This window comes from Fonsecaea pedrosoi, assembly GCF_000835455.1.
Source record: "Fonsecaea pedrosoi CBS 271.37 unplaced genomic scaffold supercont1.3, whole genome shotgun sequence".
Classification (NCBI taxonomy): Eukaryota; Fungi; Ascomycota; class Eurotiomycetes; order Chaetothyriales; family Herpotrichiellaceae; genus Fonsecaea; species Fonsecaea pedrosoi.
The window spans coordinates 3,252,096-3,268,891 of NW_013550613.1; the positions used below are offsets into that span (position 1 = coordinate 3,252,096).

General features: G+C 53.2%; 5 protein-coding genes across 5 annotated transcripts; 2 read left to right on the plus strand and 3 right to left on the minus strand.

Moving 5' to 3' along the window:
* Nucleotides 1–20: 20 nt before the first annotated feature.
* On the plus strand, nt 21–1,042 carry Z517_05109 (uncharacterized protein; the record flags this gene model as incomplete). The annotated part of the gene is made up of 2 exons (XM_013430436.1): nt 21–177; nt 255–1,042. The coding sequence occupies 2 exons, from the start codon at nt 21–23 to the stop codon at nt 1,040–1,042; spliced, it is 945 nt and encodes a 314-aa protein (XP_013285890.1).
* A 25-nt stretch (nt 1,043–1,067) lies between these two features.
* On the minus strand, nt 1,068–2,255 carry Z517_05110 (uncharacterized protein; the record flags this gene model as incomplete). The annotated part of the gene is made up of 2 exons (XM_013430437.1): nt 1,068–2,148; nt 2,206–2,255. 2 exons carry the CDS (start codon nt 2,253–2,255, stop codon nt 1,068–1,070), a joined length of 1,131 nt encoding a protein of 376 aa, XP_013285891.1.
* Nucleotides 2,256–5,457: 3,202 nt separating this feature from the next.
* On the plus strand, nt 5,458–8,357 carry Z517_05111 (uncharacterized protein; the record flags this gene model as incomplete). Its single annotated transcript, XM_013430438.1, has 2 exons — nt 5,458–5,856; nt 5,910–8,357. The coding sequence occupies 2 exons, from the start codon at nt 5,458–5,460 to the stop codon at nt 8,355–8,357; spliced, it is 2,847 nt and encodes a 948-aa protein (XP_013285892.1).
* A 649-nt stretch (nt 8,358–9,006) lies between these two features.
* On the minus strand, nt 9,007–10,152 carry Z517_05112 (uncharacterized protein; the record flags this gene model as incomplete). The annotated part of the gene is made up of 1 exon (XM_013430439.1): nt 9,007–10,152. One exon carries the CDS (start codon nt 10,150–10,152, stop codon nt 9,007–9,009), a length of 1,146 nt encoding a protein of 381 aa, XP_013285893.1.
* Nucleotides 10,153–10,866: 714 nt separating this feature from the next.
* Nucleotides 10,867–15,918, minus strand: Z517_05113 (uncharacterized protein; the record flags this gene model as incomplete). Its single annotated transcript, XM_013430440.1, has 1 exon — nt 10,867–15,918. The coding sequence occupies one exon, from the start codon at nt 15,916–15,918 to the stop codon at nt 10,867–10,869; it is 5,052 nt and encodes a 1,683-aa protein (XP_013285894.1).
* Between the last annotated feature and the right edge of the window lie 878 nt (nt 15,919–16,796).

Here is a 16,796-nt window from a genome sequence, read left to right on the forward strand (position 1 = left end):
TTCCACAGATATAAAAGACAATGACGGCTGCACCCAAGAGACGCCTCGCGGCACTGTCCAAGCAACTGGCGGAAGGCATACCATCTGAGGGCACCTTTGAAGAGATTCCTCGTGTCAGACACGTCGCAGAAAGCTCAACAGGCCCAAGAGTCAAGGGAAAGGTTGCCATCGTGACTGGTACGCCCAAATCACACAACACTTGACGTGCTCAAGCCGTGTCTAAGAAACTAATTCTCATGCTCTCTGATCTTTAGGATGCAACTCTCCCATCGGCATCGGTCGAGCGTCTGCGCACCAATATGCCCAGAACGGCGCGAAGGCGGTCTACATCTGTGACTATGATGACAAGTATTTGGAAATGCACAAGCGGGAAATTGCGTCCTTGTACCCCAAATGCGAGGTGCACTGCGTGAAAATGGACGTCGGAGAGGAATCACAGGTCAAAGCAGTGGTGGACCAATGCCTGGCGAAATACGGCAGACTGGACATCATGTTTGCAAATGCTGGCATTACCGGTGTCCCCAATACCTTCGAACATATCTCGGCCGAGGCGTTTATGAACACAATGAGGGTTAATGCACTGGGTGTGTTCCTCTGTTTCAAATATGCCGCCATCGCAATGCAGAAAACGGGTCCCGAGAAGAAGTACCCTGGAGGCAGCATCATCGGCACTGCGTCGGTGGCTGGGCTCCGGTCGAATGCGGGCGGCACAGACTACAGTGCAAGCAAAAGTGCAGTGGTCTCGTTGGCGCAGACCATGTCCTACCAATTAAGTGGAACGGGCGTAAGGGTGAATGCCATCTGCCCAGGTGTGATCGAGACCGGAATGACCAAACCCATGTATGATGCAGCCCGGACCCGGGGCACCGAGAGGAAGATTGGCCAGCTCAATCCGTTGCAGAGGGGCGCTGTAGCCGATGAGGTCGCCAGAGTCGCCTTGTTCTTGGGGAGTGACGAAGCTAGCTACGTCAATGGTCAGGCGTGGGCCGTGTGTGGTGGGCTGAGTGCTGGACATCCTTTTGTTCCTGGTAAACTCGCTTGAAATTCATAGATCTGGCATAGTAGAATCAGCCATTCAGGTCCTTTTGAAGGACCTCCAGAACTTTCGTCTCATCAATGTTGTCCAGAGCTGCAAGCTTTTCCTCATCTACTTTGTTCCCCGGGGAATAGGTTGGCAGGTTGATCGTCACTTCCGCCCCATATTGTTCGTTGTACCTTTCCTCGGTAATAAATGGAGCAGGCAAATCCTGAGGGGCTTCCTGTCGAACATAAAAAGTCGGAAACTCCAGAAAGGTCTGGTTGCGGAGAACGTCGACCAATTTCGACTCCGGCGCAACAGGAATCAGACATTTCACTTTTGAAATTGTGTTTGGCTTGAAAAGATAAAACTTGAGATTATGTGACGAATGCGGAGTTTCTGTGCGTTGTGGATTTTCCCGTGTCGGACCATGAGTCGTGTCGGTAGCCTTCTGATCAGTGACGAGTCCATGTACAGGTGATTCGGATTCTCCTTTTGCATGCCCAGTACATGGGGTTCCCGCGTTGACCGCTCCGGCGGTGACAGGTTGAGTAGATTGATCGGCAGGCTGAGGGGCTGAGACGGACGTTGTTTCAGCGTCACTTCGCTTGCGTTTCTTGCGGTTGACGGCGTGTTTTCCAAATGCACTCAGAAAGGCTTCCTCAACGGTCCTCGACTCGAGCACGTTGCAAACTCTCTTGTCGCCATCGTAGCATAGCCATTCCGTCGTCCACATGATGCACTTTCCGTGGGCCGCCCAGTGTGACTTGTTCTGTTTGTTTCTCGACAGCCCTTGAGGGGCCTTGATCAAACATATTCCTCTCTCTTCGAGCTCGACATCAAACTTGCGTCTGGCCTCTTGCCCCTTCCGTACGACACCACTGGGCACCAGATCGATGCCCTTGCTCTGCGCAAGTTCGTCCGCGCGTGCCAGGGATCTTTCGACAGTAGTGATGAAGTTGAAGTCTTGATCGACAGAGGCTGGTGTGGCCAGATCAGCTCGCTTCCGGTAGGCAGTAGGGTCTCGAACGCCTGAGCACTGAGCCCAGGTCTTGTGGCGCTTGACGCATGGCAGGGAGCATGTGTGGACGCCACATCGAGGACAAGTGTATTTGATGGGATTGATGTGGCTGTCCAAGATGCAGGATTTAGTCGTGGTCCAAAAACAGCAGCAGATTCAAGCTTACCAGATAGCACAGAGATCGGTCAACAACACGTCACTTCCTGTTTCCTGCATAGCATCGTCAAAACTAACAAGGCATAGCACTGCAGAAGCATGTAGATGTGTAAGTTATTGACGGATATCACCAAGATGGTGCAGGATTTCCTTCGTCTTCTTTTTTGTTATCGATAACGAAGGTGGCACTCCACACCGGGAAAACTCGACGTCACTCTGCAGCCTCGTTCAAGAGTCGCGCCCATGGAATACAGGCAACGAGGATAACCAAAAGCTCGTGTCAACACAGCAATAGCTTTGAATGAATCATGCGTTGATGAAATTAGAGACGTCAGGTTGCATGTGACGCACACATTGCACGATGTAGTTTGAATTAGATCGGCTACTCGTTGGTTCCTGGTAAGCGGACTTCCACCTAGCATGAGCAATCGCTATTATGACCCGAACGCTGGGGAAGACATAGGGTGGAATTGTCTGCTGCGGTAGTCATGTAGGTCGAAATAGCTGCTGTTGAATTCCTGTAACCACACAATATTGACGACCAGCCATTTTACGATTCATTCCCAGAAGAGCTGGGTAGCTTCATCACTTTTTTCCACCCAGCGAGTCATACCAGCATCAGTTCTTGAACCGAACATACCAGACTCCAAATACATTGTCTGTTAATGGGCTCCTGGAATCACCACAAGACCTTCGGGCCTTTCAAAGCACACCGCTACCAGTTCAGTCTTGACTCGACTTTGATCCTCCCTAAGAGAACGAGCCGTCAATGACAGAAGCCTACCTACCCTGGGATATGTTCCCTTGGCTTCAGCAGAGTTCATTGAGGCCAAGTGCTGGGCTTGGAGACCGGCGATATCTTGCACATGTGAGAAAAGTGGGCTTGAGTTGGCCGAGACTGCTGACAGGGTAAGAGGCGGCAGCAGCAACTTCAAGCGGATAGAGCGAAGTGCCCCTCTGGTTCTCATTCTTTTCTCCATGTGAGTGCGTGTTGTAGTCACCTGGACTGGCTAACGGCACAGAGAACTCAAAAGTAGATCGCACGTGGGATTCGACGAGTTGGAGTGGCGATTCATTGGGTAACCCGACAACCGACATGAATTGCCTTTACCACTCCCTTGCAGCGGGATCGGACAAAGAGTATATCCTGGTAAATCTAGATGATGTGCTGTGGCTTCTGGCGTGCGAGGACACGTACCGAGTAATGCTCCAGTTGATGGCATCCCAGAAGCTCGATTGGACGCACCCCAAGCAGCAACCCCGCGGACTCTTCTGCATGGAGCAGCAGTCGTTCTGGGAGCTGAGATCAGCCCCTGAGGCGTGCAGCGTTACTTCTGGAAGCATTACCAGGCAACCAGGAAACCTTGATCCGCGGTAACAGACCAACAGGAGCATGTTTTGCATGCTAGACGGAATTGTAAATGCAGCTGATGGCTTGGATAGTCAGCCTTGACGTGAAACACATCCGAACACGGTCTGGAATTGCAAACCAGACGGCAATCTTCTCCTAGTCATCTCCTTGCTGCATGGGGCGTGTAACTCTCTATGTCGTTGGCGCGCGGACTCTATGATTCATTACTGCTGGCAAGATGCGGACTGGAGTAGCAAAAACCTTGAGTGCAGCATAGACCAATTGCGTGCTTGTTCTTGACATAAAGAGCATGTGGTCAGTAGCGAGGACGCGAAAGGCGTGACATTGACCTTGGTCAACTGTTCGTATTCGTCCTTGTGCGCGGCGAATTCCCACCAAATGGGTTAAAAAGAATACTCCGTGCCCAGATGTCGCGACACGCCTGGAACTCAACCTATTTTCTAGACAAAGCAACAGAACCTGTACCTCGTAGAGTGCGGAGAGCTAGGAGGGGTATCCAGTGGTCTGTACCCACCAGAGGAAAGCCGAGAAGCTCAGGAAGGCAAGCTACAGTCAAGCAAGGGAGAGCGACCCAGAGAGAAGTTGAAACTCCCCCCACTCTTTCTGAAAGCCAACACAAGCACTTCGGGCCGCCGATGAGGAGGAGAAAGGAGGAGGCAATACTTCACCCCCAGAAAACCCAAAAAGCCTCAGCCAGGTGGTGATGGAAGTGGCCAAAAACAGCTTGCCACAGGATGGAGCTCCAGGCACACGTCCGTCACTTGGGCCATCAACCAAGTTTTGCTGGCTCATCACAGACAAGTGGGCCAGGATTGTTTGGTTGCAACCAAATTGAGGGCCGCTGGGCAAAAAGATCAAGCCAGGGTGCTGCAGGGCACCAGGGGTAGGCTCACCCCAAAACGGCCTCGTTCTTTGTGTGGCGGACAGCCCGACCTGAATGGTGTGTGTCTCTCAGCTCCTGGCTAGACCCAACCTGGGGGGCGATGGGAAGGATAGCGTTTTTGGCTGTTGGAGGATTTGCGCCCAGGGAGACCCACGGGCACGGGTCAGGTACGAGGAGGCGGACTGGCGCGGGCGCAGGCGCAGGGCACAGAGATTCGCCATTCGGATTCGTGTACCTGGATTGGGGGGAAACTTTGTGCTCGAGCTAGGTAGAAGCAAAGGGAGTCCTATTGTATGTGTGAGTAGATGGTATTGAAAGAAGATGGTACTCACGAGAAGTTCTCCATCCCAAGTAGGATGGCTCCGTATGTGTTGTGGTTGACCTGGGAAGAGAAATGAGGCGTGAAGGTACCTCACCAAGAGCCTTCACTGTGATGGTACCTACAAGGACAGAAGGGGGGGGCACCCATTCTCGGTTATGATGCTCCACAGCCCAGAGTGGTTTCTGACCCTTGCAAGCCTCATCTTGTTAGCTGCATATCCGGAGTCCACCAATTGCTAGTCCCAGCACTTGATGTGCCTCCGGCCGGCTTGGCCTGACACCTCTTGTTGCGCTTTCTCTCGCTTCCAATGCCAGATGGACTCCTGAAATCTATGGAGCTTCAATTGTGCCTCGCAACAAATCTCTCCTGGCACCTACGCCTGTTCCAGTACCCGTGGTGCTTTTCTATCCTCCCAACGGTCGGAGCCCGTTGATTTTTTCTTCCTTTCTTTACACCGCGGGGGTTGTACTTGTGCCACGTCTTTTATCCCCTCCGTTTGTCGTCCTGAGGAGAAACAACAACGTTTGGTTTTCCTACGAGGATATATCCAGAGACAACGCGTGCTGGGTTGTCTGGAGCTCCCTATCAGTTCTGGGCTGAGGTTCTGGAGGATTGATATCCTGGGCCCTATACCATTTCAGACGCTGAGACCAATCTCCATCCCTACCACCCTCGAACCGACACCATGGGTCCCTCGCTCAGAGGTCATACATCAATGACTTCAATGGCTGCTCGACCTCAGACCCGCGATACCAATCGCCCTGCTACTCGAGAACAGCAAGTTGACAATGCCATGGTTCCCAGCCGAACCTCATCTCTCCATTCACGAATCACTCAGCCTCTTCCCTCGACACTCGCAAAGTCGAATAACCGGCCTACGCCGAAGACATTGACCCATGCGTACATGGTCTGTGGTGTGGGAAGAGAACCATCGCAATGGGTCAAGGCACCACCTCCATCGCATGGCAAGATCCAACATATGAAAGGAGCTGTGGGCCAGTTTTGGCTTCCGGAGATTTTGGGGAGCAGTCCCAGACTGGAGAGCGACAACGAGATTGCAAGAGCTTTACACAGCGCAATGAGGGTTCGTCGATATCACTTCCCACGCTGTGACTGTAATCACTGACCACCGTATAGGCGTGCTTTCCGCACGACGTTGAGATCTGCACGGGCAGAAGCCAGCCACACTGCGTTCACCATTCCTTCGTCCTCCAGCAGGACTCCCAGCACACTCTATACGGCATTGCCCTGCGGGTTTGGTCACGGGCTGACGAGAAACGTGCCGAAACCATTCGCGACCTTCGCCGCAAGACCGAGCCCGACTATAGAGACGTCGCGGACGAGACCTATTGGATTCCCTACTGCCTGAGTTTCCTCTCCAGGTATCCCCTGTACAACCTCTTGGGAGACTACCTGCGAGGAATGTGGATTCACTGGAACAAGGCCACCAATCTGTTTCATGCCGAGGAGGTGTCGAGAATCCTCAGCTTTCCTGCTCCACGACTAAACGACCTTGTACGGATCGATATGAAAGATTATGCCCTTTGTTATCAATTCCCCTCCTCACCCACCGGATTCCAGAACTTCAACATGTGGCCACTCTTCTGCTGCTTGAGCATCCCCAATATCGTAGGCCTGATTGAAGCAGCAGTCTCGCCCACACGCCGCATCATCCTCACCAGCCACCATCCGGCGATGCTGACCATTGCAGCTGAGACCATCAGATTCTGTGTTCGAGTATACGAGTGGAGCGGTCTGTATGTGCCTGTTGTCCATGCTCGCAATGCCAGCGAGATGGTGCAAGAGCCTGGGCCATACATCCTGGGCATCACCACCGAGTGCCGATCACTCTTTCAACCTCCTAAGGACGCTCTTCTCGTCGACCTGGACCGGAATCTCGTCATCACTGATCATCCTCCAAATATCTTGACCGCTGGCCAACGTACCAAGATGATCAATCGCCTAACACAGGCTCTGAATAGCGACGTCGAGATTAGCGGCGTCCCCCAACATCTCAAGTCGGCGTATGGAGGTGGCAAGCTCATCCCCGCCGGACAGATCATTGTTCTGCGCGGTGAGGTTGAAAGCGTTCAAGATCCCTCATGGTGGAACCAAGATGCCGTGATGGCGGTCATGGACCACGTCTGCGAGAAGCTCGGCCGCAACACTGGCGTCAAGGCCATCTTTGGTGGGACGATGAAGAAACCCCTGATGACCAAGATCTCCATGAGGCACATGAATGAGATTGTCCGAGAACGTAACCAATATTCGAGAGACGCACTCGAGGCATGGCAAGACTTTATCAATCTCAAAGGCCGCATGGATACAGAGCTTGCCAAGGTTGCAAAGAGGAATAACTACCTCGAGCAAGAAGTGGAGACGTGGAAGCTGCAATTCCAGAAATTCCAGGCCTTTGTCGAGTCTCTCAACAAGGAGTTGGCTGAACTGCGTGTCAAGATTGAGTCTCACAAGCGTGAGAACCGCAGACTCACTGGTCTCATCGATCAACAGAAAGACGATGCTGCTCGTCTGGCTCTACGCCTGTCTGGCACTGAGAGACAACGTGACAACGCCCTGGAGGCATTGGTGCTCCAGCAGGGCATTGCCGAAGATCTGGAGAAGGAGCGTGCTCGCAATCGGAAGGAGATTGCAGCCCTGCAACATACCAACCAGACCCTGCAGAGACAACGTGATGAAGCTCAGCGTGTTGTTCTTCACCTTCGATCCCTGATTACCGGCCAAACCCACCATATGGAACACATTGTCCGTTCCATCGGGTCAGCTTCCGAGTTGGCCGAGTACATCAATGAAGGGTACGAGGAGGAGGAAGATGAGGAGGGAGAAGGAAACCCTGATGAAGAAGAGCAGGATGGAAATGCCGAGGACGGTGAAGGTCTTAAGCATGCCGGACTGACCGCACGACCATCAAGGTCTGGCTCTATTGACGGCCAAGACGTTACACCGCAAATGGAGAACAAGCTCCTGGCCGCCAGCAAGAGAGCTAGCAAACGCTATTCAGAGCTCAGCATGTCTGATGTGGCTGATCGTCATCTCCGCGACAAGACTGATGCTATTGCTGATATCATCCGCAACATCAGTGAACAGTGTGCTGCTGCTGTTGAAGGGCTTCAGCTCGCCAATGAAGCGGCTGATGTCGAGGAGGAAGAGCAGGCCGAGGCCGATGAGACTAATATGTCGACCTCGACGGGCCATGTTCGACAAGACAGTGAGAACTTGTCTCCCGTCGACCACGGTGCCAGCGATTCTCGCGCCGGCACGGGTCATTTGACTCCCCAGAGCGAACGAAGCTCGATTCCTCCCACACCGGACTTGGTGCACCAACGATCCAGCACTGCCTTGAGCATGGCAAGCACGGCGCCCACGAACTACACTGCTCGAGAGTCTCTCAACCACAACACTCGCGGTCCTGATCGCACGAAGATCGTCGAGGATGAAGATGCCGAACGAGCCCACGTGAATGTTGCCAGCGGCACTGGTAGCGTGAAAGGGGACTCGGTGTCGGAGGAAAACATCAAGGTGCCCCCCGGTCGAGGACCAGTTCTCAGCCGTGTGTTGGAGGCATGAAGTACCAGACTGAAGATTCGATATTTGCATACCCTGGATTTGGATTTGGATTTGCATTGAATTTGAGACGGCAAGGAGCTCTGGCGCAACAAGTTTGTGGGGAATCAAGCGGCAAGAACAATCTCGGTGCCATTTTGGTGGTGGTGTCGAGGTTTGATATTGTCGTCGTCGCTGTCCGATGTTTGGACAATGTCTCCCACTTTGTTTCTTTGAAGGGGTTAATCTGTAATTTTGGCGCGGCTTTGCCTGCAGGAATTTGCTTTGTTGGATTTACCAGTTTGTTTGTTTTTCCGAAATTTTCATGACAACCGAGACAGAACTGAGTTTGCATTGGCCGAGTCGAGAGGGCCACGACACTTTGAAACCTTTTGATGGGCCTGGCCTGGCCTAGCAAGAAGGACAGTATCAGTATCTTTGTGATATGAGCCAGAAAACGGGAACCAGAACAATGTGTTTGGAGTATTTATCTACATTTTTCAGCATGTCATAACAGAACTTGAATGCAATGTTTGGAGCTGGTCTATCCGGTCAACTGATGTAGCAGTAGTGTGGCGGCATTGTTAGCATTTTTGTGTAGCTCTGGGTCCTTGGTCTTCTGGTATGCGTGTATGTATGTATGATAGATTATCAGTATGCCTTCCCCGAATCATCAGGCATCTTGTCCCTGCTCTTGCTCTTGCTCCCTCTCCAGCTCCTCCTGAACCCTCACGACGGCCTTCAACCCGCGATCTCTCCTCCGAATATCCTCTGCGCTGGGCATACCGTACGCGGTCGCGGTCTGCTCGACGACCACGTCCTTCCAACCACTGTCATCGTCATCGCGCATACTCACCTTTTCCGCATCGTCGCTCCACACCGCGTCGATCGCCTCGCCGATATTGTCGAGGAACCCGCGCATGCCCCTCGCGCCGCCGCCGAAGTTGTACATCTGGAAGGGCCCCGCGACGGCCCAGCGCGGACCCAGGCTGGCGCGCACGATCTCGTCGAGGTCCCGCGCCGTGCACACGCCCGACGCGACCAGCCGGCACGCCTCGCGGAACAGGATGAACGAGAGCCGGTTGGCCACGAAGCCGGGCGTTTCCTTGTGGATCGTGATGGGCCGGTGGATCGAGCCCAGACTGCCGAAGTAGGTCTTTGCAAAGCCCGTCGCGGCGGGCGAGGTGTGTGGCGAGGGCACCAGTTCGAGCAGCGGCATCAGGTGGGGTGGGTTGAAGGGGTGCACGATCAGGAGGCGGGAGCGGGCGGAGGCGATGGTCTCGTCGGAGAGATCGCTGTTACTAGCCGCCGCGGTGGTCGTGGTACCGACATCCCCTTGGGAGGAGGAGGTGGAGGTCGTAAGGTGCGCGAGTTGCTGGCTCGCAGGAATCCCGCTCGTCGACGACCACAGGTGCGTCTCGGCGCTCACGTAGCGCAGCACCTCGGACCACGTCCGCTGCTTGAAGGGCAGATGCTCGGGCCCCTGTTCCTGGACGATGGTCGCGTGCTGCACGGCGTCGCGTAGCGTCGAGCAGAACCTTAGCCGGCCCGACACCGTGAGCTGCTCGACCGATATCCCAGAAGACTCGGGAGAAGCCGACGATTGCGATGTCGATGGCAGATATAACGGCAAAATGGCCGCGACGTGCTCCTTCAGGTCCGGCCGCGGGTCAAACACCGACACCCGCGCGGCCGTGTAGGTCAAGTGCAGAGCCAAAAAGGAGATGCCGATGGCGCCCACGCCAATGAGGGCGATGTGCTCGGATCCATGTGGTGGCGCCGACTCCGAGGGCTGTTGTTGCTGTTGAGAATCTGCCATGTTTGAGGTCGAAGAGAACCAGGATGCCGATGCCGAGGCCGAGGCGTCGAGGCGTAGCTGGTCAGTCTGTGTGTATAGCTGTACAGGGAATAGTGAGAGAGAGAATGGGCCCAGACAGCTGTATATTTTTTGAACTCGTTTCGTCTCGGCTTGCCTAGTCTTGTCTTGTCCACGGTGAAGTTGAGTTGAGTTGAGCTGAGTTGCTATTCAAGATTGGTAGAGAGTGGGGACGTGGACGATTGAGATATAACTCTACAACAGGCAATTGTACCTAGGTATATACATACCAAGCATATAAGGTCTCCGTCCCGTTCCCTATCCTCACCAAGTCAATCGTAAAAAGAAGGAAAAAAGAACACACTCATGGTTATCGCTCTCCTACCTACCCATCTATACAAAACTATCGTGTGTATATAGTCGCACGCAATATTTCACCTGATTTGGGAGGGGGACGAAACAATACGAGAAATGACATGACAAATCACATCAAATCGTCCAAACACCATCCATCCAATTTGCGGCATACACGAGAAAACGAGACAAACGGAGAAAGATATCGTTTTATGCAAGTGACTACTAGGTAGTCCTACTCGTACAGCTCGACTTGGACCTGTTACTGGCATCGACAATACTATGCATCGTGATACATGTTGGCTTCATGTGCTCCATCTCAGGGCCCAGAATAACTCGACCACCGCCACCTCTTCGTCGGATTCAGTGGAAAATGAAAATGTTCCCGCCTCGATCCACACTGACCACGCACCCGTACGGTTTCCTCAGCATCACCACATCAGTGATGGAGTCCAAGTGTGTTCGAAGCAATTGCTGCTGTGCCGCGCTGATAATTGTGTTACGAGGAGGTTTGATGGCTTGGGGCGTTGAAGGTCCAGATGCAGCGCTGACACCAGAGTTTCGGTGCACAGTTGGTGTGCCAGGCTGACTGTCTGTAGCATTTGGCCCAGGTGTACTCGACCTTTTCGAAGGACTGGAAGCTATATGGGCCGTACCGTCTCTTGAGGCCCGTGCATAAGCCGCCGTCTTCCTCGGCGACTGCCCCGATGTGTTGGCTTCCTCACTGGCGTGGGCCTTTTCCTGGACGAGGGCGATCTGCGCCCCTGCGCTCAAGCTCAAGGGATGAGACACTTCGTATCTGTAATTAGACTTGATGCTCCCAGCCGACGCATAGCTATCCTCGCTCGCATCATGCAATTGCGGTCCCGATACAATGAAGCTGTTCTCCGGTCGACCAATATCCCAGTACCGCAAGGCTCGATCAGCACCACCAGTCAGGAGGATCGAGTGCTTGTTGGGACTGTCGGGGTTCGAGCTTTGAGTGTAGTCGGTGAAGATGTACATCGCAAGAATCGGAAAGATTGAAGCCGACCCTGCACTGGGCGGTGGACTTGTTCTCTTCATAGGTGACCCATCCGACACCTCGTTACGGTTCGATGAGGCATGGAACTCCGGTCCGATCAGGCTGCCGTCCACAGAAACCTCCTTGGCAAACCGTGAGAGAATCTTTTCGCTGCTCTCCTCGTCTGGAGACCAAGCTTCATACGGTCGAGTCTGCCCACTCTTGGGACTGAATGTACTCGGTCGCAAAACTTCTCGGCAGACCATCTTTTCAACGTCCCACGCACTGACCTCTCCGCCAGCGCTTACCATAACCCATCTACCATGGCCTTTCGCAGGATGGATCAGGAGCCGGTCGATGCGAGAGTCGGTTTGAATCCCGAAACTCCGCAAATGCAACTTGAACCGCAAGTCCCACAAGTCCAAAATTCCGTGGCTCGTTCCCAAGAGCAGCCAGTGATGTTTCCTGTCGACACAGAAGGTCGTTGGTGTGCCGTGATGTACCGGGTTATTCATGCTGTGGAGCATCTCCATATTCTTCATGTCAATCACGAGAATGCGACATCTGTTGGTTGCTGCTAGCAAGATAGACTGCGAGGTGGGCGTGCGATAGTGATGAAGCCACACGGCGTATTCCGTCACCAATCCTGCAGCACTCCCGTCAGGACCACTGACATCGTTCACAGCTCGGTTAGATGGTATCAGATAGTCCCGCACAAGGCTCGGTCTCCCATACCGTGATGTCTCACCCCCCTCGACACTCCTATAGTCGACTCGTACAGCATGAATGCTTCCGTCGTCAGCGCCGCTGAGAAAGGTGTGCGTCTCCTCGATGAAGCAGAGGCTCTTGACCTTGACTCCCTCGGCGCGTCGGTGTGTGTACCGTGAACGGGCCGTCACATTCTTTTCCAACCTGATCGTGTCCCAGATCTTGCAGGTGCCATCGTCTGATGCCGTCACGAAAAACGCGTGGTCAGGTGCCGCGCACACTCGATTGATGGCAGCCGAGTGCTCCGAAAACTGGGTCAGCAATTGACCCGAAGGGCGCCATGGCTCGCTGCGAAACTTCTCTTCCTGCTGCGCGGCTTTTCCGCTGCTCTGTTGTAACACGTCCGTAGCTCTTCGGATGGGTGTTCTGGTATCTGCGGGTGGTCGATTCCCGCCAAAGTCCATCTGATCTATAGGGAAGTTCTCCAAAAAGTGATTGTCCAGCAGTCGTAGTACATTGGCATCATTCCCTTGATACGAATGATTGGGCTCATAGAGCGGCGTCCTCGCACCACTGCCGCGCGGTGAAACGGATCTGGACTTTGCGGCCACACTGGCCGTCACTGACAACGCCGAGGGACCTGCCGTACTGCGCCGATGAAGTTGTCCGTCAACCTCGACCTTGCCGAATGCGTTCTCTGAAATGGTCGAGATCTCGGCATCCGCTTTGGCAGAGTCGGTTCTATTCATCAGGTTTAATCCGCTGTTTCGATGTCGGAGTTCGAGAGAGGCGTTCCGGCGTAGAGACAGCCCATCGCCATTGATCGAAGTGTTGCCATTTGTAATGCTTGGTCTGGAGGATATACTCGCTCTTTCCACAGCTATTGTGGGTGTGCCGTTAGACCTTGTTTCTGACGGTTTGCGAATTCGGATGTCCATGGGTTGGGTAGAGGGGGTTGCCGCTCCGCTGGACTGCTCTGCAGACGAGATCCGTCTCGACATATGATCGTCAATGCTGGTTGATGCGTCCAGAAGAGCATCTGCCAGACTGTGTCTCTCATCCATTCGTGATCTTTTCTGTGCCCTCCGAGGTCCACTCGTGTTCTCTCTGATGGGCTGACGCGAATCGAAGAAGACATTCTGCGGAGTAACATCGATCTGATTCAGAGCAATGATGTTATTCAACATCCGATACCTCTTGTCTGTATCCTCAGCTGGTTTGTGTCTGGATATTTTCAATATGTACTCTCGAAGTGCAAGAAGCTTGATCTCATCATCCGCCGTCATTCCGAGATTTCGTAGGCTCTCCAGAGAGATTTGATCATCTTTGTCTTTTTGTGAGGGAGGTATCCTGGTCAACAGTCGTTTTGTGAGTGCTGCCGGATTTTGCGGCGTGGTGGGATCGGACAAGGTCAATGCACCATCTCGACTTGCAGCTGTCCAGAACAAGCTGTTTCCTTTCCTCGCTGCCCAGTTGGTGGCCGAATCAAACACGATCTTTGGCAGCGGTCGCTTCAGGTTGTCCAATATCCGCTCTTCTGTCAAAGCGGAGATCGGCCCCTTCAGGAATGGCTGTATGAGCGGGAGAACAATGCAGTACTGGTCTGCTGCTGAGATGTACTTGGCAGACAGGACGATGAACTGTATCGCGCTCTCCCGTACCCAGATGCTGGGATGAACCGTGAACCTTGCTGCCATGCCGACAAGTTCCCAAGTCGTACTTTTCTGCAATAGACCTAACGCAGCCATCCGTGCTAAGGATCGGAAGACTTTCTCCACGACAAAGTTTTCAGAGTCAGTCAAAGACCCAACCATGACCGGCAGTATGAACTTTTCCAAGCTCGTGGCTCCAATATACGAGGCGATTCCAACAAGAGCTTCGAAAAAAGAACACCTCAATATCCAATCCTTATCGTTGAGATATGTGTTAAGGTGTGTCAGTATCACATCACTGGACTGTTGGCTGCCGAAAAAGACGCACAGTCGGGATATTGAGCCCAGCAATGCTCTCCTGACAGATGCTTCCGGGTCTGTTATTAAAGCAACAGTCGACTCTTCAAAATGAGGCACGATTTCGCGCCGGCCATAATCATAGAGAGCGTTGTACGACTGTTGGGGAGCCAACTCATCTTCTCGCAATGCAGACAGTCGTCCGTCGGCCCGGATGGCGTGGACCATGTCCAGGACTCTTTCGGCGGATAACGCCAACGAAGCCAGGCATGACGCATACGCCGAGCGAACAAGAATGCTGGGCTCCCCTGAAGGGCCAAATCCGAAATGCTTAAGGCGTGGCAGGATATACTCCGGAAAGATGTACGCATTGATGGGCGAGACGACCTCAATCATCTCGAATATGGAGGTCATTGCATAAATTGCTGCTGCCCTGACCACGTCTGATTGATCAGCGACCAAGCCAACAATGTATGGTAGTATTCGATCCAGCTTCGCCTCATCCGGAAGTCGTTCAGCAAAAGCAACCAGGAGGTCACATGCTTTGAGTCGTGCTGATGCCTTTGCCGTATTCCTCAAGCTGGACTCGACCAACGTCAGGAAGAGAAGGCTACCGTCGTAAAGGCTAGGGTCCGCGTCCGGCGTTTTGACCTTGTTACTTGACTTCATCGTCAAAGGCGAACGCGAAGACAGTTTCGTGGAGCTTGGCCCATAGCCAAGAAAGAAAGAGATCTTGTCAAAGTCATAATAAACTCGTTCTATCTTCTCGTCGAATTCGCCTAGGCTCCCTAGATTCAGCTCCACCGGTTTCAGAGCAGTGGCAGGCCTGGTAAGATCGAGCATATACTGGTGGAGAAAGCTGTAAAAGTACTCCGGAAAGATCCTGGATCGGTAGAAGGAGAGATGCTGTTCTGCATTGTAGCGCTTTTCCGGATCCAATTCAATCATGTTGAGGATCATTGCTCGCACTTCAGGGTCTTCGATCTTGTTGAGATGGGTATGCTCGGGGCTATAATCCCCTGATCGATACTTGAAAAGCTGACTCAGAGAGAAGATGGGACCTTCTAAAAAGATTTCGGCAATGACACACCCAACGCTGAAAATGTCCATGGCCCAATTCAGTTCTCCAGGTGTGTCTTCCAGATTGACCGAAGTGAATCTTTCCGGAGCAATGTAACACGTCCGTCGCGACGAAGTGTCAAAGTAGAACGAGAAGTCGGCCGGATTGTCTTCTGGCAGATTCACGGGCTTGAAGGAGGAGGAGAAGTCGGTGAGATAAAGCCAGTTCCAGGAGGTGACGAGAATGTTTTCTGTCTTGATATCGCCATGGTATACGTTGTGCGCATGGCAATCACGAACCGCACATAGCAGCTGGAAGGCTAGCCATTTCTTCTCAATATCCTCCAAGAAAGGCCGGGTGCTCATCCGATCGTAGACCGAGCTGAACATGTACTGACGGACGAGGAACCCACCACTAGGAACCTCGATGATTCGCTGATAGCCCAGGGCATTGGGGATGTCGGCCAAGATTTTCCTCTCTTCTGTAAGTTGGCGAATGTACTCGTGGACTTGGAAAGACGAGTACGGTTTCATGACAGCCTTCACGAACACAAAGCCTCGCTGACTCCTCGCGCGCACGCTTTTCATGAAACGGGCAGAGGCCAGGGTCTTCTCATGCACCAGGTCGGCAAGCTCAGGGACATCAATGCTGGGGGATGCCGCGGAGAGGGTGGTCATGGAGTAGCCTTGCCCCATATCGAAAGAGTGGCAGTCGAGATACCTAGCAGTGGTTACTCTGTGGATGGGTTAAGAATGAAGAGGCTCCAGGAGCAGGTCCAAGTGTCGGACTAAGAGGTGATTAAAGATGTTTCGGCAACCATGATGTCGTGCCGTACTCAAATACTAGATCTATCTGTCCTGGAGGGCGCGGGCGCGCCCAGACGTCTGGTTGATGCCTGATATGCCACTGTGTCGGGGATGATCATGAGTTGATGGTGGTACAGACAAGCCAAGGAATACCGTAAATGTGATTGTCTCGGTGAAGGACAGGAGTTCGAACAGGACGGGATCGGATGTGAGGCTAATCGACTCGATGTTTGGTCTTCTCTTGGTGGAAAAGGAACTCAGTTGTGTGCTCCATGCAGCCCGTGTTGGTCATGGTTTGAGTGAACGGGCCCTTGCAGGCACTTGATCATATGCGTGGCTAGTTAGTCACATGATTGGATCTCTTGCCTGCGCACGCCTGCGTCTCCCGCTGCTTTCTGCCTCTCTCTGGCTCGACCACTCCGTGCTACACCTGCGACTCCTCCCTCCCGCCCATCCCCCCTTGGTGCCCACTAGAAGCACATCAGAGCCACCGGAACCACCCACGTCTTTGGCTTGATTAAACTTCACCAATGCCGCATGTGCGTGGCATGAACAAGCACCACCCCCTGTAACACCCGGCACCAACCCGCTCGCCAGCTGGCTCCTACTTGTGGGTTTCGTCATATCACACGAGCAATTGTTTCTGCCAGCTGCCAGAAGATGCCCAACGATACTACCACTCTTCAGGCAGTGTGCGTTTGATGTCCGATCAGATCAGGGATTTTGGGGTGTTGTCCACCACCGCCTCTTTTTTCGACAAAGCGGTT